This window comes from Acanthopagrus latus, chromosome 23 (assembly GCF_904848185.1).
Source record: "Acanthopagrus latus isolate v.2019 chromosome 23, fAcaLat1.1, whole genome shotgun sequence".
Classification (NCBI taxonomy): Eukaryota; Metazoa; Chordata; class Actinopteri; order Spariformes; family Sparidae; genus Acanthopagrus; species Acanthopagrus latus.
Window position 1 is genome coordinate 23,307,337 of NC_051061.1, and position 26,844 is coordinate 23,334,180.

A 26,844-nucleotide genomic window follows, 5' to 3' on the forward strand; every position below is an offset into this window, starting at 1 on the left:
CTGTACAGTTTAGCGTGCTCGCTGATACGTGTGTGGCTGGATGCATATTAACAGCTCAGGAAAGATGCAAGAAGGATCGTCACTGCCGGGGCCCCTGAAAGCTGCCGCCACCGCCTTTTCTTTTTTTTTTTTTTCCTTTTGGATTTAACGCATTTCCCGGTGGCTTCGTGGATGTATCTGTTATACATGCTGTAACACCAGTGTGTGTCCTTGAGCATGCACACACACACACACATATGCGGGGAGGCGAGGGGAGGTGGCGCCGGCCACCGAGGGGGTGTGTGTGTTTATGTGTGTGTTTGCGGGTTGGGGGGGCCCCGCAATTAAAAGGCAGCATGCAGTGTCCCACGAGGTGCTAATGCCCAGGATCAGCTGTTCTAATGTCATTCACATCCCCTCTGTTATTCAGCCGGCCCCGTTTGATGTATGAATCCATCGGGGACATCATCAGTAACCCCCCACCACCACCACCACCACCCACCCCCTCATTGCTACCACCACCACCACCACTTTTATAACCCCACCCTAACCTACCCAACCCCCTGTCGGCTCTACAACCCCTCCTCTTCTTCTTCCTCCTCCTCCTCCTCCCTCCCTCCCTCCCTCCCTCCTCGGCTTGCACAGAACCTCCCCTTCTGTGTCTGAATGCTTATGTTGGCTTTTATCGCGCTCAAAGTAAACAGAGTCGCGCCAGGGATAGTGAGAGAGAGAGAGAGAGAGAGAGAGAGAGAGAGAGAGAGAGAGAGAGTGCATTAGTGATAAAGGTGGAACATGCACATTGTCTGCGCACCGCTCGCCTCCCTGCTACATCTTCAATAGAGACACAAAAGCCAGCGAGAGGGGAAATTTAAAAAGCCAAGAAGAAGAAGAAGAAGAGGCTGAAGAAAGGAAGTGATCTGACGAGAGAGAGAGAGAGAGTGAGAGAGAGAGAGAGAGAGTGGGAGCAAGCGAGCCAGAGAGAGAGAGTGGAAGAAAGAGAGTAGAGCGAAAGGATCTCCCTGCTAAATGCGCAAAGCGTCCCGTCACCCCACGCTGAGCTCCATGGCCAACTCCGGCTGCCTGCTGCTCTCCGGCTCCGGGATGCTACCTCACTCGCTCCAGTGTCCCCCTGCGTTCCTCTACCTGCCCGAGGTAAGACTGAATGAAAGCTCGCTTTTTTTTTCTTTTTTTTTTGTCGCCCCTTCGCTCGCGCTCTTCTCCCTTCCTCACCCCCTCCTCCCCCTCCTCCTCCTCCTCCTCGCTCCCCTCACGCTCTCTCCATCCGCGTGCCTTTTTTTTTTTCGTTCCCTCCTCCTCATTCCTCCATGCTCTCCTCGGCGGTGGCGGCGGCACGTGATAGCATCGCGCTCGCTTTGTGTTGTTACCCTGAGTACTCTCACCCACCCCCCTAACCCTTGACCCTCACCCTGCTTTTGAGGGGGGTGGAGAGAGGAGGTGATGGGGGGGGGGGGGTCGGCTCTTTAAATCTATTCTTCGTGTGCTCTCCCTCCTCCTCCTCCTCTGTTCTTTCTGTTCTTGATATCAAAGCAGTGAATTAGCGATCAGTGTGACGTGCAGTGTTTGTGTACAGTCGCTTCATGACTCACCGCGCTCGGAAACGTTTCCTCGGTCAGTTTTGTTGATGCTCAGACTTCCTCATCACTTCTCTGCTGTAAAAAGAAGATAAAGGCTGTCCTCACGCTGAGCTGTGTGGTTTTTAATTCCTCCATAAATCATCTCGATGTCAACTTTCTCTGCAGCTCCTTTTTTTTTTGTTGTTGCTGTTGTTGTTGAGAATTATGCAGAAAACACCTCAATCTTTCTCTCCGTGTTGTTCCTGAGTGCTGTTACCTAATCTGACCCCCAGCCTGCCTCTGCTCCTCACAACTCACTTATTTCTATTTCTTTTTTTTAGGAAACACATTTCAGTTTCCTTAAAAACTCCTACAGTCGGAGCTGTGAGGCCTCTGGGATGAACACATGTAACATTAAGCTTTATGTTTTTTCGCTGCTATTTAAATTATTTGAGTGAATCTGCGTCTGCTGGCTTCAGTCAGAGAGAGATTTCAGTTTTGTAACGTGGAACAAAAACTCTCTCGAGTGATTACATCTTTTACTTACCGCAGTTTTTTTCAGGGTGGGGGGCTTATCTCGGATTAAATATCTCTTGTTTTACATTGTAAAGAAAATCCACAAATGTGTTTTAAACATTCAGCCTCGCGAATAATGACACTAAACTTTCTTCTTTCTGGGGAAAAAAAAAAAAAAAAAATGTTTGATATCGTCTTGATTCATCACAGAGAGCTCTTCAATCTCTGTTACACCCCTTCATTTTTCTAATGGTGATCACCACCAAGTGACAGCACTTTGAATAATTATATATCTCCGCAAATTAACATTGATTTTCCACTCTTATTGTGTGTGTGTGTGTGTGTGTCCTCCCTCCTTTTGGAAATTGATTCTGTCACTGATCCTGTTGTTTTGTGAAACCTGAAGACGGCAATTTTTGTGTGTGTGTGGAGGGAGAAAAAAAAAAAAAGAAAATCAACAACAAGGTGACTCTTAAGAGGCCGAACGCTGTCGGTCTGCTGAATTATTCACGTGTGTTAATTCAGGGAGATGGTGGGTGAGGAGGGGTGAGGAGGGGTGAGGTGAGGGTCCAATTCTGTTTTTACTACCAGCAGCATGTGTTGCAGTAAACAGTGTGTGCTGCTGCAGTGATTGAGGGGAAATAACGGTGCGCGATGGAAACTCCTGCGCTCTCATTTTTTTTTTGACTCCCCCACTTTCTCCCCCACCATCATGGTAATGGCCCTCACCCCCTCCCACCCATCTGTCCAGAGCGGGCACACCCCGCCAGGGTATGGAGGGGGGGTGGACAAACCAGGTGCCACACACACACACACACACACATTGAAGAGCAGCCAAGGCCACAAACTCTCAAAAATATAAAGCAGCAAAAAAGATTTGTGATCATGTTTTTTTTTTTCCTTCTTCTTCTTCTTCTTCTTCCAGTTAATTAGATTTCAGGCTCGGTGTATGTAGTGGTGACAAATTGGAGGATAATCTATCACCTCGGGATGGTGGGAAAACATTTCTCAGATTAATTATTTTCTGATTAAATTAAACTAAAGAGCACCTTAATCTTCAGATTCAGAACATTTTAATAGCTTATATTTCGATGGCTGCCTTATATTTTTTTTATGTCAGGCTGTGAGAAAGCTTTCGAGAGCTTCTTCTCCACAAGTAAGAAAAAATAAGAAAATGTTAGCGACGTGAGTTTTAGGTGGGTTTACCTTCCACTACATCCCCCCGTTACATCCAAATCCTCAGGATGGCCGGTAAGCCTCTAGAGTGTGTGTTAGTGTGTGTTAGTGTGTGTGTGTGTACCTGTCCACGTGTGTGTTGGTGTGTTTACATCCACACGAGGTTCCTTTTAAAAAAAAGTCCAGCGCGGAGCTGAAACTGACACTTCCTGTGTGCTATTTTCATGAAACATCCCTTTTCTGTTTCAAATCCCTTTAATGTATCAGCAGCTTTTGTTCTCTCTCTCTTCTCTTTTTTCTCTTTGCGGTAAATCCTCGCCCTGCAGCGCTGCGAGGGGAAACAACCCTCTGAATCACACTGTGGCCAGCTTCCCCCATCCCTCCTCCTCCTCCCTCCACCACCACCATCCCTTTCCTCCCACATCACCCATCCTTCGTAGGATGCTGCCCCCGTTTCCCACCTCCCCCCCTCACCACCACCGCCGCCGCCACTCTCCTCCCCCCTCCTCCTCCTCCTCCTCCTCCTCCTCCTCCTCCTCCTCCTCCTCCTGCCACAGTGCAGGGCTGCAGCGTCGGCTCGTGTAAGATGACAGCCAGAGAACAGAAGGGGGAATAGATTGAGGTGATAGCCTCTGCCTCACAGTTTGTTTGCATTTCAAATAAGACACTGTATTAAGTTGGGCTCGGAACAGCTTTGCTTATTATGTGTGAACATGGCGCCGCGTGATATCACAGGAAGACAGGAGTTTATTACATAAAAGATTAGCGAAGCATACCTTGCCTTTATTTGTGTGCAGCAGTGTTTGGGTGTGTGTTCCCAGGCAGTTTGCTTTGATGCTCTTTGTAGTCGGCTGCGGCGCGTATAAATCCCGGCTAAATGTTTGTTTTCATTAACACAAGGAGAGACTCCCTGCGGTGTGGTGGGAGAACTGTGGGCTTCTGATTACAAAAAAAAAAAAAAAAAAAAAAGAAAGAAAGAAAGTGGCGGTATCACAGCAGCGCTGAAGGGCCGTCCCTCTCCTCGACAGGGAGAGAGTTTCTCCACCACACGGGGTGCCGGCTTCATCCTTCCGCAGGATGATGTCACTTCTCTCCTACCGTCAATTTGTATTGTAGTGGCTCGTTTCGTGAGTTATGGCGCTGGATATTGAGGGAGTTATGAATTACAGTGTGGTGAGGCTTTTACGGGATGCAATGCTCACCGCTGTAGGCCCGTATTAAAGTATAAATATATTTATGGTGCGAGCCGGAGCTGACGGGGTAGCTCAGGTTTGCTCATGGTAGTTAGTAGCTGTCTTCAGAGCCATAAAAACATGGCATCTCATGGATTTTCTATTTACCAGGCACTGGGTGGGCATATGGCAACGCTCGTAAATGTAACTCTATTATCTAAGACGGTGCTGTTGGGTGGGAAGCAGGGCGTTAGTTATGTCTAAAGAGGAAAAAGCAGCAGTTGTTACTGTCTTGATGTCACATCTCTCTCTCCGTCGTTGCCTCGGACTTATCTCCAGATCTGCCGTTTTCTAAAATTGCCTCTCTTTGATTTGTAATTGGATTTTCTATCATGGCATTCCGCCGCGCTGATGTCTATTGTTATTGTTGCATCTATTGATTTCTTTTTTGTGGCTTCTTTGGTCGGGCCTGTTTTGAATTTCCCCCTTAACTGTACACGGCTTCGGTATCGTTTCTAAACGCTCAGGTCACCGAGAGGAGGCGATCCTTTTTATGTCGGTGGATCCTGGGAGGAATTGCCCGGGCTCTCTGGTTTCAGCGGCCTCCTCCTCCTCCTCCTCCTCTTCCTACTCATGCTGATCTCTTTTCTACAACTGTACTGGGAACCGACTCCCTCCTTCCTCACACACACACACGCACACACACACTGATACATCTGGTTAAAGGCGAGGGATGCAGAGCGGAGAGGACTGGGAATACTCGTGACACACTTCCCCCTCGGTTCAGGCCTTGATCCTGCCTCCCAAAGCGCCGCTATTCACGGGGACTTTAGATATCGAAGGATTCAGGTTGGCGGTCTCTCGGGGACGGACTAATGCGAGCCGTGCAGAGACGGCTCCTTCCTGGGGGATAATTATTGTAGGCCAAGCTGTACTATTGACAGCTGTAAATGGAGATGCTGTCTGTAACTGGGGAGGCCTAATAGGTTTTTGTCCCTACATGGGCTCTCGTTAGGCCGGTGTGGGTGCATCGGAGATGAGTTTGAGAAATGAGCCGCGGCCTCGCTGGGCTTCATATGGGACCGCCACCCCCACAGCCCGACCCCCCCGGGACAAGGGTTAACATACAATGGTTGGTTCTGTTTCGATCCAGCGTTCGACTCTCACTGCTCATGTCCGCCCTTCCGTCTGTGGAGGTTGGTGATATTTTATAACCACATGAAAATAAACGAACGAATCGTCAAAAATGAAGCCGGAGCTGTGACGATACGTCGATCAGGAAATTAGTTTTCTTCTGTTTTGGAGATGGAATCATCGTTTTTAAAGCAGAAATGCCAAAACGTGTGTCGATTCCAGTTTCTTTCATGTGAAAATTTGCTGCTTTTCTTTGTCAATTATGGCCGTAAATGAAGAGTGTTTGTGTTTTAGACCTCACTTTTGGCTCCAACAAGCATTTTTATAACATTTTATCACCAATCGACCAATTAATCGTGAAAACAAACGGCCAGATTCAGATTTTCCCGCTCAGAACGCTTTCTATCGCTGATCTTTAAAAGTAAACGAGGAAAATTATTATTATTATTGAAATAATCAGCAGTTCCAGCCCTGATGGATCCACTTCCTGTGTCGTGGAGCTCCAGAAACACATCAATGAGCGTCACTGTAGTTTTTATTTTGACTCGATCCCACGTACGCCGTCCTGCTGCTGGAAACGCTCAGCAGAGCAGCGGACGTGTGATAATCTGCAGCTGAAAATAATCCCTGCTAACGTCTGCTGCAGCTCCAACAGGACCGGCTTATTACACAAATTAGACTTTTTATTAAAACTGAAACTTTGTACTTGTGAGGTGTTTTTAAAGGATTCAGTAAGAGCTGATGTTCACAGACAGGAAGTCATCGAGAGGCAGACTGACACATCGATGGTTTTGTTAACAAAACACAGCTCTCGTCGCGATCGAGACGTTTGTTGCATCTGTTTTCACAAACATCTGATCCTCCTGCGCCACGCTGTTACAGGTAAACGCTGTATTTGAAATATTTCCATTATATCACAGAGTGGCTGCAGCTTTGTTGTTTTTCAGTCAATTCAGTCGAGCACAATTCACTCAGATTCAATCAGGCACAAATCAAAAAAACTTAAAACTCAATTTCATGGGCACTGGAATATACCTCTCAATATGTTCTATGTTCTGGTGTGAAATCACTCAGAGTCTTTCTCTCGCCGCCGTTCAGCTGTTTTGTCCCTTAAACAGCTGATTCATAGCGGCATAACAAAGGCGGAGGGGCTGATTGAAATGTTTTCTCACTTTTCTCTGGCCCGGAGGAGAATTGTAAATCACAGCTCAGTCGTTTATTTTGAAATTTCATTTGGTGTGTGAGCGAGTGCTGCCTTGTTCTTCACAGAGACTTCACAGTCGGGCTGACTTGTGTGTTTTTTTTCTTAAGGCTACCCACCGTCTTACTCCACTAGACCTTTGTAAATGGAACAAAATTAAATTTGTTCCCTGTATAGAAGACTGGCACAAACAGTGCAATAGATTTACTCACCAACAAAGCCTTTCCACCGGGGGTCTGGCTGGATTTTTAATGCGAGCGTCCACATTTTTGAGCTTACATATGTAGGAACTCCTGTCGTCTGTAGGTGGAGGCTCGCGGGGCTTTGCATGCACGCCGCTGCGCACTGCATCAATAAATGTGTATTTACATTTTGCCAATAATGCTAAATATCCTCCAGTCATTAATGTTGAGCGTTAGCCTGTAGTGCTCCTGTCTATATCCTGGACCTACAGTGCCGGTGAATTAGCATTCACAGTGCTGCGGATGCTAATATACTCCACTGCTGGTTGAAAAACAAAGCTGCAGTTGCAGATGTCCTCACCTCACCAATAATTACCCAGCTTTTATTTTTTTCTTTTTCTTCCAAGGTGGCAAATTTATAATGAAGCTTTTAATTAACGTGAGTGTCAAACAATTACTGCTGGGGAGAAAAATACGACACCGCGGGAGAGATTTTCTGTGTTACCTGTTTATCTGCAGCACTGAGGACCACGTCTGGTTAGTTAGCGATGATGTCTCTCAAACTTTAACCCTCAGAAATCCAGGAAGCTTTTTTTTTGTCGCTCCTGTCATAATGTTAGAGAGAAAACAGTGATTCTGATCTGCAGAATATAAACGTCCTGCAGCTCGATGGAAACAGCACAATCACTGCCAACGTAAGAAGAACTCAGACGTCTTTACAACAACAGTTTGATTAGATTTGGTTTCTCCAACCATTCGTAGGATTTTGTCACTTTAAGGACCGTTGGAAATGTTAAAATCCGATGATAAGTCCCTCGTGCTGCCTCCATGAGATGCTGGCAAACTGCTATATGATACAAATTCCTGTACTCTGAGGGATTTTCAAGATAAAAGTCCCCAGAGTGGTTGTTTCCTGATGGTATTTCATAAAATCGACATCATTGGACGTTTGTTGGTATATTAGGATGGAACTGCTTTGTACAAACTAGCATACTTAAAGACTTTGCTGCTTTAAATAACAGAACAACCACAAATAATTCATGTTTTTTTAAAGTGAGTACGTGCATTGAAAAGACACGACAACACGACATGTCCATGGTATCTTTTCTTTTGCATTTAAGTCTTTAACTGAAGTCCATTTTGAGGTGACAGTTAAACGTTCCTGCAGCTGCATGAGAGCAAAACTGACCAGATCTCTGACGCTGAAGACACGTTCTTGTTTCACGCTACAAAAAGGCGCTCAGACTCAGAATCAGATCACATCTCCAGGGTCAGATAAAGGCTGCAGTTGACACTCACTCTTGTCGAATCTGCATTGCGGTGGCCCGTCGTCTTTTCCCACGCCGGCGTTTTTTTCTTTTTTCTTAACACGGCTCAGGAATGTGCGCTCGGTTCAGAAATCTCTGCTGCTCGGTTCGCTTCAGCGCTCCTTCAGGCCAAACGGAGACCGGACGAGAGAGAACGGAGGAGGGGGAGAAGACGAGACGCACGACACAACACCTCCCTGTCTTTACACTGCGGGAGCTCTCACTACATCACACACACTTCTACACACACACACACACACACACACACACACACACACACACACACACACACAGTTACAGGAGGATGAAGACGGGAGGATCACCTCGCGGTGGAACCGATTGTGTGCTGTCTTCCTTCCCTGAGAATATAATGTGTCCCGAGGTTTTTCTATTTCTGCAAATGGCACGCTAAAATGCTCAAGCAGCCAGACCAGCTTGAGTCCAATTATTTCTTTACTGCAGTATCTTAGCCAGCTGTGATTAGTATGTTTATAATGTAGTGTCACTCTCACACTGTCCTTCAAGCGTTCTCCTCTCGGTGGGATCCTCTCAAATGAGACGTATTACCCTGTGTGCTGAGTTAACAGAGTGGCCGTACAAGTGAAAGCAGAAAGAAGAAAAAAAAAAAAAAAAGAAGAAGCTATCACAAGCCATTAAAAGCACTGCACCTTTTTATCACCAGCGGCTTAATGGCAGTGGTGAACAGCAAAGCATTATTACCGCTTCTCCTTGTGCTCCTGCAAAGCCTGATTCCCTCCACTGCCAGAAGACACGCTGCTGCTGCTGACAAATAGATCTCCAGGCAAACGCTGAAATTTTGTTTTTCAAAAGGTCGTTATCTGTCTTCATCGGAGCAGCAGGCGCGTTGCATGGGAACCAAGTTTGAAGGAATTATTTCTCATATCAAACGAGCCTCAGAAGTTTCCTTTCTCCTCCGTTCTGATCTCATTATTTTAGTATTCTTATTCTTTTTTTTTTTAACGGATGCATCTGCACAGAGTGTTTGACTACCGAGAGGCACCCTGGGTCACCCGCCGGAGAAGATCAATATTTGAACTATGCTGTTGTGGGGTCAGCATGTACGGGTGTATAAAATTAAATGGGGCTTGAAATTGATTTCAAGTTCTCCTTGAAAAAGTCTACAGGTATTGGGAAATGAAACCACGAGGAGAAGAAGTGCCGCAGAGGGGAGATGACCTCCACCCAGGCAGATTCATAATTGTTTTTGTTTCTCCAAATTAAATGAGCCCTTTTATTATTATTATTATTTCTATATTGCAGAGCTGGGGGTCCGAAATTGCCAGTTATGGCACGTTCGTTTTTAGAGACCTAAAGTAATATAAAGTAATGGCCACGATTCTCCACCGGCTACTCCCTTTAACACTATGAAACAAATGATTATGGGACGGACTTGAAAATAAAAACCGGGGCCTTCGTTTTGCTTAATCGGAGCTCTGCGCTGCTCCAACAGCAGGAGACGTTAAAAAAAAAACAGCAAAAAGCTCAAACTTTGTTTTTCCTTTTTCCTCTCGGGCAGCCGAACGAACGAACAGGTACCCCACTGATTACTCCGCTGCTCCTGTAATCGGTAAGGAAGACGAGAAGCTCGTATAATTCAGCCGCCCTCCTCCTCCTCCTCCTCCTCCTCCTCCTCCTCATTTTTCCTCTCCTCAGATGGAGAGTCTAAATATCACTGCTTTTTTTTCTCGCAGCACTTTGTTAGTGGAGCACGCCTCTGTGTTTTTCTAAAATCATCTATCAAGGTGAGATCTGTGGGAAAGAGCAGCGCCTCGGGCTTCCTCTCCGTGTGCTTATGAGGTTTTATTAGGTCCCACAGGACCGCTGCTTTGGTGTGTGTTAAAAACAAATGGAACTTACAAATTACAGATTACAGCCTCCGCAGGCGCGCGCATCCACCTCCGAGTGTGTGTTGGTGTGTGCGCGGAGACAGGTGCGAGTGTGGCCAGTTGATGAAGGTTCGTGTGTGTTGGTGTGTGTGTGTGTGTGTGTGTGTGTGTGTGTGTGTGTGTGTGTGTGTGTGTGTGTGTGTTGAGAGGTGGTGCAAGCTGCCCCACATGAATGTGTTTATGTCCGCAGCTGCTGGAGGAGTGCTGCATTAGTGATGATGGTGGAGGAGGAGGAGGAGGAGGTGGTGGTGGTCCAGGAGGCATCGTTTACCAGGTTGATGATATTCACTCTTAAAGGGTCTGTTCACCCAAATTACACCAAGATAAATAAATTCACACTTCACTGCCCTTCAGTGGAATCCCGTCTGCTAAACAGAAGCATATTTATCCAGGACGTAGTCACAGCCGGTTTTAAAAATGCGTCTTTTTTTTCTCATCAACATAAAGAGGAAACATAAATCACAAATTGTTTGCACTTAACACGTCAGCAGAACATCCACTGACAACACGGTTAATATGTTCTTTTTTTTTTTACTGCAACATCCGCTGCCGGCAAAAAACTTAACACAAAGAAAAAAACATCTGATCTGTCGTGTTAAGAGAAACTAAAACATTATGAAGTCCTTAAAAGATGCTTTACAACATGAATTTAACTCTATAAGTAATTATAAAAGAATCATAAACACAATAAGGATAATAAGGACAAACCACCATGCTGTTTAAAGATACAAATCTTAGGGTGAAAATCTAGAATGTTTCCATTTTCTTCCACTCCACTACATTTATTTCATACTTCAGTTACTTGTTACTAGATCAGGTTATGTTGTGTTGATCAGGGAAAATGTTGAATATCTGCCCTAATAATTGGAATAATAAACTAATTACTTGTTAATTGTTCTCACTTCAGGTCTGATAACTGCATCAAAACATAGTTACCTGTCAGGTAATGTATAATAAACTGTGGGTTTATCTTCATAAAGCAACAGTAAAGCTTAGTAAAGGTTCAACAGTGACATAAAAGACCGTTTAAAGACTCTTCACAGTTAATAGAGGCTTAAAATGCTAATAAAAGCTGTGTAATTTAATTTGTGTTAATTAACATGTAATAAAGTCCTCATAAGATGCTTCTTAACATTATTAGGAATATAACAGCATCATAAACGCAACTATTTTTGGATTATTTGATAGATTATTAATAAAAAAGCATCTTAAAATCATACCTGTGTCATGGTTAAACCTTTTCTTAGCTTCCCGATGCTTTATTTAGATTAATACAGACTTTACTATGCATTTATTAACAGTTAAAGTCTCACAGTCTTATTAAACATTTCATAACAACAACAAAACTGTGTGTGCCGCCATGTTTAACGCTTCTACCATCGTATTAATGTTGATAAATGTCGTATCAGGAGTTAGTACAGGTTAACACAGGGACTTCAACGTAAAGCGCCACCGGAAAGACGAGAAGAAAAATGTATTTTCCTCGTTTATTCAACGCAGATTAAACCTGCGTGCTCCTCCTGCTGGAGATAACCGCTGGAGGTGAGTAAGAAACTGAGCTTTTCTTCCCCTTAATTTGGGTGAAGCGACCCTTTAAAACCGTAACACGTTGTCAGGGCTCGACAGGGATGAGGATTTTCAATTGCCCACCATTCCCCTCCTGTTCACCCTCCCCTCCTCCCCTTTTCCTTCTAATTTAATGACTCAGAATTGTAACTCCAACATTGTTATCATTCAGCAACGGCGAGTAATGAATAGCAATTAACGCTTTCAAAGGAGGGAGTAAAGCTGGAGAGACGTCGCTTTTCACCCACAAATGTAGAAACAGCGCGGCGGTGGGAGATACTGTCATGTAGAGGAGGAGGCTAATTTATCCGTCCAGCTGTTTTTTGGTAAATAACTTTTTTTTTTTTTCTCCCCCCTCGTCACACAGACTGCTATCAGCACAAACACAAGTAATCATTCTAATATCCAACACGTTCTGGCTTCCTTCAATAAACTGTAATAAACTGTAATAAATTACTCTGCAGCGTTTTTTTTTTTGTTTTTTTTTCTGTCCAATGATTGCTCTTTCTGGTGCCGGCAAGGGGAAGTTGCTAATTAACTTGGATATGAATGAAATTCTAGGGCGGCGTGGTATCAACGGCGGGGAGACAAATGCGATTTAGTTCTGTGGCGAGCGAGTGGAAAATTGCTGTGTAAATAGGAGGTTGTTGCGGCGGAGCGTTTTTCTGTGTGCTTACATTTCATGGGTGAGAATCCAATCTCGCAGGGCAGCATGTGCGGACTGCCCTCTCTGATACACTCCACCGTCCTCCACCTACTCTATGATAGCGCTCTAAAAGCTTCCCCCAAATCTCTTCACACACACACACACACACACACACTCTTCACACTGACACAGAGAAACACAAACACATATTTCAAAAAAAAGGTACCAAAAAAAAGCCATTGTGGAGGGCGTGAGAGGAGCCGGCGCCAGGCTGAGGTAAAAGATGCGAGCGAGCGTATTTGCCTGGCAATTTGACTCGTCTTCCAATTCGCCCAAAATTCCCCTGACACTTGATTTCACGCAACATAAACAGAGCAAATTCTAATTGTCACACTTGTCCCTCTCCTCTCCTCTACTTTTTGCATATTCTTTGGTCGCCTCTACCCGGATGTAGTGGGTAATTGAGTCAGGAAAATAAAATAAAAAGGACCGCCGCCTCCTCATCCCTTAACGCTGCTTCATCTGTAGCTGCAGTGGCCATTTTTTTATCTATGGGTTTGGGCAGTTTTGGAGAGAATTACGGTGACAGAGCCATGGAAATGATAGGCCGGCAGTGACATATCTCTGCCTCATAAATTCTACATTGCTCAAGATAATTTACGAGGGAGGTTTGTGTGCGTAAGACAGACAGCGCTCGGCGGTATCCATCCACTCCACGGCCCCCTCCGTTCACTTCAGCCCCGCAAGTGCAGTCGATTTATCGAATCTGAATTTATTTTCACATTCGTTTCTTTTTCATTCCCAAAGCATCACTTTGAATGATTATGATAATTTCTCTCACCCTTTATTTATTTATTTATTTTTTTTGCTGAGAATATGCCGGGGATGTTATTTGTTCTGTCAGGATTATTACAGATAAAAGAGCAAACTAATAGATCTTCTGCAGGCGCGTTTACTACTTTACAACTAGAGGAGGGCTTTTTTTTTTGGGCGATTAGGTATTCTGCCATCAGCAAAAGGTCATCAGCTCCCTGATTGTGCTGCACGAGCGCGAGGCCAGGCCAAAAAAAAAGAAGGCAAGGAGGCTCCGACATCGGTAATCATTCTTCATGCATATTTCTGTTTGAGGTGAGCAGATGTACTGAAACCAGAAAACTAACCTCGCATCCCAGCAAGGAAAAACACTCCCCGGACGAGCTGCTGAGGTCAGGGTGTTTCCAGGCGTTACTACTGTAAAGACTTTCCTCCGAAAGTTTCAAACGCATTGATATCGCTCCTGAAGGGAGAATTGGATTTTTCTTTACTTATTTTTCTTGCTTATTTCGTTTGCATTGTTCGTGTTCTCTCTCTCTCTCTCCCGGTGAACGCCGTCTCTCTCTCTGTTTTTTGACAAGGTCTGAATTCTCTCTTCTGTGTTACGAGCTGATTCGATGAGCAGAGTGTGACTGCAGCCCAGGGCGATGGAAGTTTACAACTCAGTTAGCACCGGGCTGTGTGTCTCTATCCAGTTAGGCTCTTAGGCCGTTCTTTTTGGTTGCAGCATCGCCTCCAGTCTCTCCTCCCTGCAAGGCCTTTTTTCAATAACACCGTCGCACTTCCACCATTTACAAAATGGATGTCTTTGCAGGGAGAGACGTCCCCTTAAGGGACGGAGAATAGAGTCCGGTGGGTGCGGCGCGGTACAGTTTGTACCCCGGTGGCTCTCAAGAATCACTCGCTTGATCTTCATGCAAGACGTTCGCTCGGGGGAGGCGGGAGCCGCTCGTCAGCCGCGTGTTTGTGTTTGAGGAATACTCTAAAGGTTTTCCAATCACCGCCGGTATTCCCAACACGACTCTGATGTCAGCGCACCTGCTTATTGCTGTGGCATACCTGTGTAGTTTTAACTAGACAGGATGCACAATGGAAGCAGACAAGGCTCTTTCACAGGGGAGTTAATCTAATCTACTCCCACTCAACTTGGACATTGGCTGTCACTGACACGCCGGCGTCGTCTCCAATAAAACAGGTGAAGGCAGAGCACGTCGGCTGCAGCTCTGCAGGTAACTGGTGCTGGCACTCTGCTGGGCTTTCATGTTAACCCTCTCCGGGCTCCCTCCCATCATTATACATGAGCGCTCATTCTCGATTTAGGCCGCTCTTCCAATCAAGTTATTTTTGCTGTCGTCTCAGAGACGCAGCCGCGGTGATGCCACTGACAGGATCGGTTTCCAAAAATATTCATAAACTCATGGCTGCATTGTTTTGTCAGGTGTTTGGGGATTTAAAAAAAAAAAAAAAAGAGGCAGATTTTAACATACCTCCTCTTTCTTCTCTGCTCATTCGCTGTCTGTGTGGGTAGGTGTGTGTGAGTGTGAGTGTGAGTGTGAGTGTGTGTGTGTGTGTGTATGTGTGTGTGTGCATCATGTGCGGCACAGGTGACGAGTCAGTAATTCAAGTGCTCAGCAGCAGGTTATTTCCTCTGAACCGGGGCCCTTATTTAATGGTAATTGTAGCAATTAGCATGTGAATGAGGTAAGAATTGGATAATAGAACTAAGATAAATATTGATGTTAATTCACACTGGAGGAGTGGTGTGTGTGTGTGTGTGTGTGTGTGTGTGTGTGTGTGTGTGTGTGGTGATGTGGAGGGTACAAGTTCCTGTAAATTCATCCTGAACTCTCATTTGCATGCATTAACGCGGCGCAATTACCACCTCAAAAAAAAAAAAAGAAAGAAAAGAACATCAGTGTGCCGCCGATGTTAAAAATAAATCAAACGCTCTTTCGAAGGCGACTATATCACATCAGGAGAAAATGGATCCGAGGGCGCCCACAGAGGTGTTTTCAACTTTCCTCCCTCGGCCTTATTTACTTTGGTGTCTCGACCAGTAACCAGCTGCTGGAAGGTTAAATGACATCCATCAGCTGTCAGACGGCTGACCCGGGGATGAGGCTTTTCATTTTGACTTTGTAATAACTGCGGCTTCACTCACAAAATGAGACGGATGACCTTGCGAGGGCCGTTCTGTAGGCTCCCCCCAAAGCTCTCTCTCAGCGCGGGTTTATAACAGGTGATGGGACTGTGTCATTTTCCCCCCGCCGAGACGTGGCGGTGGTTCTCTCCTCTCTCGCTGGAGAGGGCGAGGAAGGGAAAGGCGATTTTGGCTCGTAAGAAAGAGACGGCGGGGCTTGTTTCTGACGACTGGTGGCTCGCGAAGGAGAAGTGACCCGGGATAGATGGCGCTGGGAGGTAGCTGGGGGTTCTTGGTGGGCTGCTGCAACTGAGCAGTTGTTGATGCGGAAGTAAAAAAAACAGTCTCCCGAAGGCACCTGCCATCTGGACATCGGCCCATGTCTGCAAATCAGCAACGTGCATCCGATGGGCCGTCTCTACGTCCATCCCCCACCGCACACGCTCGTACGAAACATTACGATCGTACGCCCGCTCGAAAATATACGCCGACATTCACATCAGCCACCCCCGTCCTCTCACCACCACCCTCCTCCTCCCTCCTGTCTGCTGTTTTTGAAAGAAAAATGTGAGAGAAGAAAAAAGTGAGGGAAAGAGTGCAGTGCCAGGGGCGGGCGGTGGAGAAAACCTCATTTCTTCCGGCGTGCTGCAGCGAGTGGGTTATTGAGGTGGCTGTAATTTGATAAGGAGAGGAAACTCAATGGACTGTGAGCAAGTCAGCAGTTTGAGCCCAGTCACATTTCTGATGTGATGTGGAGGTGGCGGTGGTGATAGTGAAAGGAGGGATGGAGGGTGGAGGGGGGGAGAGGAAGTGAGGGAGACAAAAAAAAAAAAAGGGGGGGGGATTGCGGAAGAGAAGAGAACGGGGTTCCCTGATATCGGCGGCCTTTTTCTCTCCTCTTTCATGGGAACAGAGAGGAAAAGACGAGCAGTTATCCTCCCCGGGTCCGACTGCCTCTCGGACCCAGCCAGAGGCGCATTCCCAGGCAGACGGCTCATATACATCGGGCCTGATCACTTCTAATCTGGAGATCTCCCCACAGAGCAGCGCCGAGCCCTCCTCCTCCTCCCCCACCTCCTCCTCCTCCTCCCCCGTTCCATTTCAAACGCTCACGCCTTTATATCCCCACCTTTTTTCTCTCTCCGTGCTCTGAATTTCCACTCTCCTCACAAAGTCACTTTTTGTTGTTGTGGCTGTTTCTCGCTCGCTAGATAAGAGACACAAGTGTGATCAGCGGAACCTTTGAAGTTCCCATAAATAATCGGGCAGCGTGGCCCACTCCGGAGCCCTCAGCTTCCAGTTCAGATCAAAGATTAGCCTCACGTCGGCCCCAGCCCTGGAATAAAGCACTTTATTGGATTCCAAAAGCTGGGCAAGCAGGCCCCATTCTCTCTCACCGCGGGTCCCTCGTCAGACACAAGGCCCGAAGACTTTCACACGCAGCCTATCGAGCTGTTTGTACTCCCAGGATCCACAAGAAAGAGAAAACAAGAAAGCCTGAACAATGCTGACTTTTTAATCAACACCACGTTCAGAGGCAATCAGCAACCAAGGCCTGATGTCTGAGAAATCTCTTTGTGGAAAAAAAAAAATAAAAAATGGGACGGGTGGGTTGGTGGGGGAGGGGGGGGGATTTTTGAAGTTACTGTTAAACAGGCTGTAAAATGCTCCCTCGGACCTGCAGGGCATTTGGATCTGGCGAGCCAATGCAGGCAGTCGGGGCTGTTCACACATGAGCGGGCTCTCTCATCTGGCTGAGGGCGAAGTCAATCTGGGGCCCGGTGTTTGAGAATGGCAGCCCACCATTCAAAAAGGTCGGCGCTGGGCTTCTCTGGCTCGTGGTCACACACATCTATCTGGGTTCTGCGCTGCCGTTTCTACACTCCAGGTTAGAAAAACCGGCCCGAGCCCGATTCTCCAATGCCTCGACTAGAAAACGGACGCCGCCAGCATTTAGATGTCTGAGGAACTAAAGGGTAGGCCGGTCTGTTGTTAGCTGGTTAAAGACAGGGCTCACTGAGCCTTTTGTGAGGGATGAAAAACGATGTCCCTCTGCATGCAACGCTGCTCTGAGGAAGACACGGCTGATGAGGGTTGGGGGGGTTGCAGCTCCTCTAAACCCTTCCGAGGAGCAGAATTATCTTCCCTTTATGTTCCTCCCACTCGCCACCGTTCAAAATGAAAAAAAAAAAGAGAGAAAGTCTCCTGTACCACTCAACACCAAGAGTTACTGTGAAGACTTTACAGGTCTGCAGGAGCATCAACAACACTGTGTAAAACATTAACAGGCCTGTTTAATATCCCCATCCTCCGTCGCTACAGCTCTCCTAACATTGCACATTTTTGACAATAGGTAATACTCAAATCTCTCTTCCAGAGCCTAAATCCCCATAAAAACACATCTCATCGTGGCAGCTGTATTCTCTGGGGATTTGATGTTCGTGTCATGAAAAGCCATACTGTGCAAGCACACTGGAAGCGCCCACGCACAGATTAGGCTGGTCATACCAGCTCGCTCTCCATTTTTACATTTTTATTTCTTTCTTTTTCTTTTTTTTTTTTTTTTTCCTTTTTGAATTATACTTGGTAAACAGCTGAGATTGTACCGAGGGGAGGGATTTTATGAGCAGTGGGGAATATAATGACAATAATAAAGACAGAGACAACAACATCATCACCGCAGGATGGAAACTGTTCCAACCTGAGATTCTCCTTTTTTCAAAAAAAAAAAAAAAAGGTGCAGCGTATAGAAGAGAGAGAGGAGGGAGGAGGGAGAAGAGGCTGACCGAGCCAAAGACGAGATGAAAAATAATTCTGTCAGCAGACACTTTCTCCCCACATCACCCCATTGCACTCCTAATTGATAAATGATGTTCATTCATTTCATCAAGGTCAGCGTACAATTAAAACATTCATGATTTATCAGCCGGCGAACAGAAACCAAAAATCAGCAGGGATCGCAGGCAACAAACCTTGATGTCTGATGACTTCAACACACTCTCACACACTCTCTCTCTCACACACACACACACACACACACTCTCTGTAGAGGGGTGTGACCTGAGCAGCTCACAGGGGATATCAAATAACTCTCAGTCCGGAGTGACACTCGGGCTCCTGCTGCTCCCGAGTGTGTGGAGGATTCATCTCCACCTCTCAGCGCCGATGTTTCTGTCTGATGCTGATGTTTGTGTTTCAAACACGCAGACAGCAGATATTACTTCATGGAAAACAACTAAATCTGGGGTATTTTTTACGTGATAGCCTCGAGATAAGGCCACGTAATACGGTATAAAAACAAAATCAGGATGTTTTTGGGTTGTATCAGGTTAAACAACACAGCTGGATATTCTGAAATGCTGTTCGTACTTTCACAAAACTATTTTGAAAGATCAAGTATTGGTTGTTGAATGATTTGTGAACTATATAATATTCTGTTTTCTTTCCTCCTCTTTGACATTAAGCTGATTATCTTTGGGGTTGTGAGACGTCCTCTCTGGTTTGAGGAAACACTAATCAACATTTTTTAAACGTTTTCAGACATTTCACAGACCAAACAACTAATAACCAAGAGATAAATCAACAATAAAAATAACAAGTATCACTAAAGAACTGCTGTAACAAGTGAATTTCCCCAGTGAGACTTTTCTTGAGCCAGTACGATAACCGATAATTTCATATTTTTGTATTTTTAAAGTTCACAATCTGCAGTTTCTGCAGCCGTGACAGTCTGACAGTCTGATCTACACTTTGTGGCTCAGCGAACCCGAGTGGCTTCGTATTAACGGCTCTATTTATTGCCGATAATTTCATTCATGGGCCGAGAATTTATTGTTTTGATATCTATCACGCATCGCTAAAAACAGGCGTTAGTTGCAGCCTCTGCAAGTGTTGGAATCAGTCGTCATCATCACTTTACTGTACTGCGGCGATTAAAACCAGGAAAAGACGACACGTATGATACAGAGGTATGAAAGTAAAAATAAAACATGGACGTATGTATTTGCTAAATTTCAGATTTCCCTTCACAAGCTTCACAGAAATTATTTAAGGAACACATTAACATAACATTCTGGTATTAGTCACAGATTCCCAGCACGTTTTCCTCCCCACAAGCCCAGATAACTACCACATCCTAATCTCAGAAATTAAAAGCAGCATATGTGCCTCATGATAATCTGCGAGATAAAGCAGCACCAATCTCCAGTATGACATTAAATGAAACATACAGGCCGGTGCAGTCATGCTACATCTCTCTCTCTCCTGTGCTCAGGCTTTTTTTTTTTGGTGAATTTCCCAGTTTCAGAAATCTGCATTACCTTTGCATATGAATTAAAAAGGTCATTACAAAGTCTCCTTTTTGATGTCTGAGTGATAAATAATATATATAAGCTTTTGCAAGATATGCTCTTTCAAGTTCTATCAGCGGATCTTTTCTTAATATATGCGCTACATTACTGTGCATGCACACCCTTCGGTGCACATCCCCCCCATGCATACTCTAGATGTATGTTAATGACTTTAATGGGCTGTTCTGTTTCCATTTAATCAGAATCTAAGTTCTGGGATACAGCTGTGTGTTCAGCGGTGTCGAGGTATCGTGTTCAGGCCCAGCTGAACGCCACCGCCGCCTGATTCAAACCCGCTCCCAGCCTCCCCGAGACCGGCCGAGACGAATGCTTGATTGCACTCTGCCAGCGTGTGTGTGTGTGTGTGTGTGTGTGTGTGTGTGTGTGTGTGTGGAGAGAGAGGGGGGAGGTGTCAGGTGAAGTTTAATGTTCTTAAGAGAGAAATCTCAGTGTGAGAGAATGAAATATGAGGAGCGTTGCTTGATGTGTGGCGACTGCAGACTTACAGTTTTCACCTCAGATGCTTTTCGCCTGCTTCGCTGCAGACCCGATAATGGGGCGGCTCGCAGAGCTCTCTCTCCAGCTTCCACCTTCCTCCTGCGTAACGCTGTGGATTTTTTTTTTTTTTATGGGCTGAAAAAGGGGGGGAACAGAGGAGATAAACAGGGATGCATTTGGCTGATTTTTTTTCCCCTTATCAACCGTAATGAGTTGCCTCACATTTCAGCGTTGGCTTCGGGTCTTCTCCTCTCCCTGCCTACTCTCTATCCTCCCTGTGGTGATTCTCCGGCGTTCCCTCCCCACTCCAGAGCAGCCCATCTAACTGAACCTGATACTGAGATTTGTGCGGCTAATTCCCTGCACTCACACGGCTCAGTGTGGTGTCATAATTGGCACACCATTGATTTATGTCTCCTCTTACAGCGCCCTGAATGGCTGATGAGTCGAGCTTCCTGTCATAATAGGCCTTGTCCAGGCCTCTTGCCGCTCGGCTGCTCACCACACTCCTTCCTGTCCTCCGCTATTTGTTGTGGCTGAAACGCAGCTGAAACTATGTTAATTTCCTTTTTACATGGGGACAACACGGGACGAGTGCTCATATTTTACCTCGTAGCTAATAACGCGCTGTACATTTCCAAATCATTAACGGAGGGCTCGGAGAGCGCGCTGCTCAGACTCTGTTAGCCTGTAATCACATTGCAGTTGTGTAGTAATGCGATGCAAGACTCCAGCAGAGGTTAATGGCTTGAGTGTGTTGTTTTGTTCATTTAAAAGTGAGACGGTCTTTATCAGGTTGACCCATGTTAGGTCCAGAGAGGGATTTTGAAGCACACTCTCTTTCTCATATGGGAAACCAGCGGGGGGGCTGCGGCGCCTGCTGGGAGTTGGGCTCTCCCTGGGGAACGCTGTAATCTCGTTGTCCCACAGTGGGGAATGAAGAGAGGAGGTGGAGAAGGGGGCTGCAGCCCTGGGGAGTCCCAGCCTCCGCTGAGAGCACTTTCTCCATCTTCCCACCTCACTCTGTGCTGCCAAAATGCTAAAAGTAAGCAGTAAAGATGCTCTAGTCATCACAACCGCTCCTCTGCAAGCTCTGCCTTCATTGATTTGTTCGTTAGATCTGATGAGAAAGGAATTGCTGCTGATGAAATGAAGAAGTCGTCCGTTCTTCTCTGTAGGTAGTGGATGACCTTTTAACAGATTTGTGACGTGCTGTTGTCGTCTCGCTCTGGCATTTCTAACATGAGTGCTTTATAACAAACTCTGCCCACCAGCACATAAACTGCCAGACACACGCTCGCACGGCAGCGGACAAAATAATCCATATTAAGGCTGTGTGAATTGGCACATTTATGAAAAATGTATTGAAAGCTGTAAGCTACGTGGATGGTCAGCATCGCACAATAGTGTATTCTGCCTTGATGTTGTTTTATTTCTTCATGCTTGCATTTCATTAAAGTTTCAGTCGGCTGGCTTTGAGAAATCAGATACCATCACAAAGGCGGTAGATGCATTGAAATCAGACCGGAGAAGACAGGGCAGCGCGAGCGAGCGAGTCGAGGGTCGGCTGGGTTTGGAGTCGTGAGCTCGAGAGCGAGCAAAGCTAAGATCAGTGGAGGGCTTCAGCCCCGGGCGTGGCCCTGCCTCTTCAAACTCCCTGCGCTCGCAGAGCTGCTGATCGGACAGGCGGGGCTCAGCCCAGACGAGCTGTCAGGCAGGAGTCAGGGCATCCATGGGAGGCTGTGTGAGAGCGGCAGCACGTGGCTGGGAAGGGAAGAAAAACAGCGAGGAAGGAGCGGAGGAAGGAAGGAGTGGCAGGGAGGCAGGCAGAAAAACCCCAGACCTTGTGTTTCTAAAGCCCAGCTCATACATTGCTAATGCCTGGAGTAATATGGGTTCATTCATAATGGATAAACCCTTGGCCCCGGCCTGCAAAGTATATCATGTGCACTGTAAAGAGGTTAAAGATTGGGTTGTGTTTGCCAGGAATGTGGCGACCACTTCTGGCCTGTGCATTAGCGTGTGCTGTTGTTGTGAGCGTGCGATGCAGGGAGGGGCCGCTGCATTACAGGTCCGGAGGCCTGGGGGCTCCTGGTGCTCCGGCAGCTCAGCTGAAGGGACCTCTGCGCTCGGAGAGTTGAGTCCGCTCTAGCCCGGTTTTCGCTTTTTCCGTTTTTATGTTACTTATGGCTGCTGTAACATTGGTGTAAATGCGCCAGAATGGTATGAAGGTAGTAGGCTGGGCAGGGTTTGTTTATTTCACAACACCCTGATGACGGTATCACAGGGTTTGCACTGTGTTGTGCAGCAGTGAGCGGAGGCTGTGTGGCTGTCAGCGGCACATGCCACAGATCAGTCAGCGCTGCTGGGCAGTTCTCTGCAGCCCGCCATCTGCTGCGCCGCCAAAAAAACACCAGTCCTCTAGGTTCTAACTTCGGCTCTGGCGTAACCGACAGTGGAGAACACGAGCCATTAAAAATACAGAGGATGCAATTTAGGAAGGATTTTAGTGCGGCGTTGTTGGAGCGCTCGGCAGCACGAGCACTGAGCGATCGTTGTGGGTTGATAGTCGGGCCAAACACGGTGCAGTGCAGAGAAGGTGAACTGCTTTAGAAGATAGAGCATCGGTGAAACACTTCTTCTTCTTCCTTTTTTTCCGCCCTCTCTTCCTCTTCTACCTTGGTGACTGTGCACATAAATCAGCACTCCTGTTTGGCCCCATTACCGAGCACTTCCTCCACCACCATCCGGCCTCCTCCTCCTCTGCTCCGCCACCTAAACAATGCATGAACCTCTCAAAGGGCAAAATGCTGTACCACTTAGCAAATGCATATTTTATAGTGTGTAAAACTATGTACGGCCTGCCTCTTGACTTGCCCCCCTCTTCGCTCCTCCGCCCCCTCCCGCGGCTGGAGGTCCGTTGATGCCGATTGGCTCCCCGACGGGGTCAAAGTTCACCGCGAGTCTTCCGCCACATAACATCTGGCGCTCCTTTAAGTAGCATTCCAATTGGTCCTTTTGATAAGGCGCAGCGCCTCGGCACGCTGAATGTGATGTAATTTCATTTGGTGTAATCGCATCAGGCCTGTGATGCCTCTTGTCAGATTACATACAGCACAGTGGAGTCCGAATCGGGGGGGGGGGACTGTAAAGGGTCCAATAAAAGCTGAGAGAACTTATGAGAATAATGTATCACAGAACTGCGGTTGCGGCTTCATTTACGCCCACAAGTCCGCCCGCTCGTGTTCTGTGGTCCCATAATTCTCGAGCAATCATCCAGAAGCCTCCTTAATGCTGCGCGTCTCAGTCAGGGATCACTGCGCTTTCTCCTTTAGGTCAGCGGTCTTTGGGTTAATGATCTTATTACGGCGCCACGGCTCTCAGTATTAGATGTCTGTTTGCCCGGGATTGAGACACAACACGAGCTCTCATCCCTCACACACCTCCGTTTGGGTTGCTTTCCTCTACAGTATCCACCTTCCTCCTCCACCTTCCTCCTCTTTTTTTAACTCATGTCGCACGGCGGTGTGTGTGTGTGTGTGTGTGTGTGTGTGTGTGTGTGTGTGTGTGTGCGCGCGCTGAATTCACCAAGAAACTTTCTGCCTCTCTGCAACTTACCCACATACCTCACCTCTTTGGCCTCCATTTCCGCCTTTCCTCCCTCACCCCATCCCATCTCTCCAATTCCCTCCCTCCTTTCTCTTTTTTTTTTCTTGCTACCCATCTCTTTCTTTCAATTTCTCTCTCTCTCTCCCACTCTCTCCTCTCTCTCTCTCTCTCGGCTGATCGATATTTGGGGCTGAATTGGCTGAAAGGGGAAAAGAAGCCTGTAAAATTGAGGAGACAGGCTGTTGGAGGGGAGCCAGCCTATCTCCCTGGCTTGTTTATGCTTCAGGAATGATTCCCAATACCAGATAACCTGCAGAAAAGTCAGCATGTGTCTGTCTTGAGGGATGGCCACGGATCCGCCAATTTCTAATTATCGGCCAGCAGCCCACTTATCCGAACAGTATTTATTGTTATTAAAAATGCTAATTGCATTCCAAATCCGGCTGCTTTTCCTCTTCGTTTCCACGTACTACTAATGAGGAAGTGGGTCTTCGTATCGGGTCGTGTTATAAGATGGCGGAGGCGGTCCGGGTCAGTCGCTGCGCGGTGGCGCTCCATATCTGCAAGTGTGCACGCCATCACAAAAGGAGGGGCCCCGTGGGGAGTTTGTCTTTCTCTATTTGTGTTTGTCAGGGGATTTTTTGAGGCAAACACACACTTCATCACTTTGACATTGATTAAAAATACATGGCCCTATTCTCGGGGACAGTCAGTGCACAAATCAGCACAGTGTTCAGTTCAGCACTCGTCGTCCAAAGCTCTCCGGCCCCGGCTCCTCCGGTCTTAGCATCCAGGCCTTCCACTCGTTTAATTGCAATGCTGCTCTGGGCAGCGTAACGGCAGCTCATAGGGCTGTGGGCGCACATCCATCCGTCACCGCGCTCCGCCACGCTCCAACGCTCGCGCACATCACACACACACACACACACACAGTCCATGCAATCAAGTTTAAGGCAACGCTCGGTGTGATCATCGTTTTTAAGAGCAGTGAGAGAAACCCACCTTCTCACTGAGCAGCGTGTTGCAGGCAGCAGCACTTTTTTTTTTTGTTTTGATACTGATATGTTGCTTTGTCTCTCTCTCTCTCTCTATCTGTCTACCTCGACTCTCTCCTCTCCTCTCTCCTCCTCTCCTCCTCCCTCTCCTCCTCTCCTCTCTCCTCTCCTCTATCCTCCTCTCCTCCTCCCTCTCCTCCTCTCTCCTCTCTGCGTTCAGTCCCCGAGTGCCTCTCTGGTTTCCTTTGGCTCATCTGTTAAGTGGGAGATAAACCTCAGTTAGCTTGTGTGGAAGTCTCTTCAGTGGGGACAATGTTATCTGAGATGCAGCAGCGCTCCGAGAAGAAGCACAGGGGGGGAAAAAAAAAGGGAAAAAAAGGTATATACGCTGGTGTGCAGATGTGTGCGCTGGCTCTCAGGTGTGTGGCGCCCTCGCGGTTTGTTCTCCGTTGTAGTTCTGTGGACAGGGTGTTCCCACTTCCTCCCTCGGCTAATTCACCCCTTTCCCCACCCGTCCCACCGCCCTCCACTCTCGGAGCGTCTGGTGTGGTCATCCGTGCCTAATGGGCTTACGTCGGGGGCCCGTCTTTCGAGCTTTGCCAGCAGAATTGTTGCTCCATCAGTGAGTGCGGGGGCTATTTTGCTGGGGATGGCTGGGCGGTGGTAACCCAGGCAGGGCAATTAGAGGGTATACGGAGGGGTAACACATCCACTTCTCTCTCTTCCACCACCCCCCCCTCTGCTCTTCATCACGGCGCTGGGATGGTGGTGCTGCCGATCGATGGCCGGACCAGGAGGGGGAGTGGGTTTGCTGATTAGGGAGGGATCGGTTAGAGAGCCCCGGAGAAGCCACAGCCACTTCTTCCCCTCTGTCGTTCTCACTTCACTATCTCCACCTCAGACGTTCTTGCCCCCATTTGAAAGCAGGGTGTGTGTGTCTTCTCATGTGTGTGTGTGTGTGAGTGTGTGCGCGCTACCTTTACCCTGACATCAGTGTGACATGGCACTTAATGGACTCTGCCATGTGAAACAAGCACCCTCAGTTAATTACCTTGCCAAGGCCCTGGCCTTTCTGGAGCAGTTCATTCCCACTTGGGCAGGGACTGCTCCAGCATGTGTGTGTGTGTGTGTGTGTGGGTGTGTGGTTGTGTGTGTGTGTGTGTGTGTGAGAGAGAGAGAGAAACCGTGTGTATGTGTGTGTGTGTGTGTGTGTGTGTGTGTGTGCGATTGAGTGCACGAGCTCCCCATTGTTACTCTAATCCTCTGAAGTTGAATCAGATTCGGGCTCTTCCCTCTAAAAACAAGTGTTTTGTTGTCGCTTTTTTTTTTTTTTGCGCAGATGCAGCAGGCTGAGGCTAGAGGCGAAGCGCTAACAAAGAGCCGGAGATACAGTAAAGCTGGAGGCTATTCTGGGAGTGGAGGGGCTGCAGCGGTACACTTCCTGAATAAGCTCGCCTCCCTGGCTTCATTCATATGTCGATTAGCATTGAGTCCTCTCTCTCTCCTCTCCCACATTTGAATGGAAAACTGACAAGCGCTCTGTCAACAGTCGCACGAATGTCTCTTTTCTAATCTACCGGCGCGTTGCGATGAGTTTTTTGGGAGGTGAAAATCCTCCGTGAATGTGAAGTTTGTTTTAATGCGTTCTTTAATTATTTGTTTTCTTTTAATCAAACGCCACTCTTTGTTGCTCCGTCACTCTCGTGTTGAAATCTTCAGCTGACGGAGCAACAAACAAACAAACAAACATACAAACAAACTGTCGGCTGTCAGGTCGATCGCTCGCGCTCCAAACAGGTGGCGTGGGATAAAATATTCAACGTTCTCCGGACATACACATCGCATAAAGTATATATAAGTCCAGTCCATATGTCTCTGAAGTGAACAAACCACCCACAGCGTGATGCACCTGTGGTACCTGTGCAGCGCCGCTTCATCTATAATAATACATGAATACACAAAAACATTTTTACAGCGTTCAGGCAGCTCGTCAACGTCAACACGGAAGGTTTTGAGGGGCTTACAAGTAAAGCTAGGTCAGCTTCTTTTATTGCTAATTATCTGCTACGTGTAGGAAACA

The 26,844-nt window shown here is 47.0% G+C and overlaps 1 protein-coding gene and 1 long non-coding RNA gene across 10 annotated transcripts in view; one reads left to right on the plus strand and one right to left on the minus strand.

Moving 5' to 3' along the window:
* The window catches only part of LOC119014606 (RNA binding protein fox-1 homolog 3-like), a 422,323-nt gene that overhangs the window by 328,215 nt on the left and 67,264 nt on the right, over positions 1 to 26,844 (plus strand). For 2 of the 9 annotated variants that reach the window (XM_037089939.1, XM_037089942.1), the window contains exon 1: positions 740 to 1,131. The exons of the other annotated variants lie outside the window; for them this stretch is intronic. In XM_037089939.1, the coding sequence (XP_036945834.1) occupies positions 1,006 to 1,131 (126 nt within the window). In that variant the 5' untranslated portion in view covers positions 740 to 1,005. Of the gene's footprint in view, positions 1 to 739; positions 1,132 to 26,844 lie in introns of those variants that run through there. 9 annotated transcript variants of the gene reach the window in all.
* The window catches only part of LOC119014608, a 162,642-nt gene continuing 160,797 nt past the window's right edge, over positions 25,000 to 26,844 (minus strand). The window contains exon 4 of the long non-coding RNA XR_005073022.1: positions 25,000 to 25,018. This is a non-coding gene — a long non-coding RNA (uncharacterized LOC119014608). The remainder of the gene's footprint in view (positions 25,019 to 26,844) is intronic.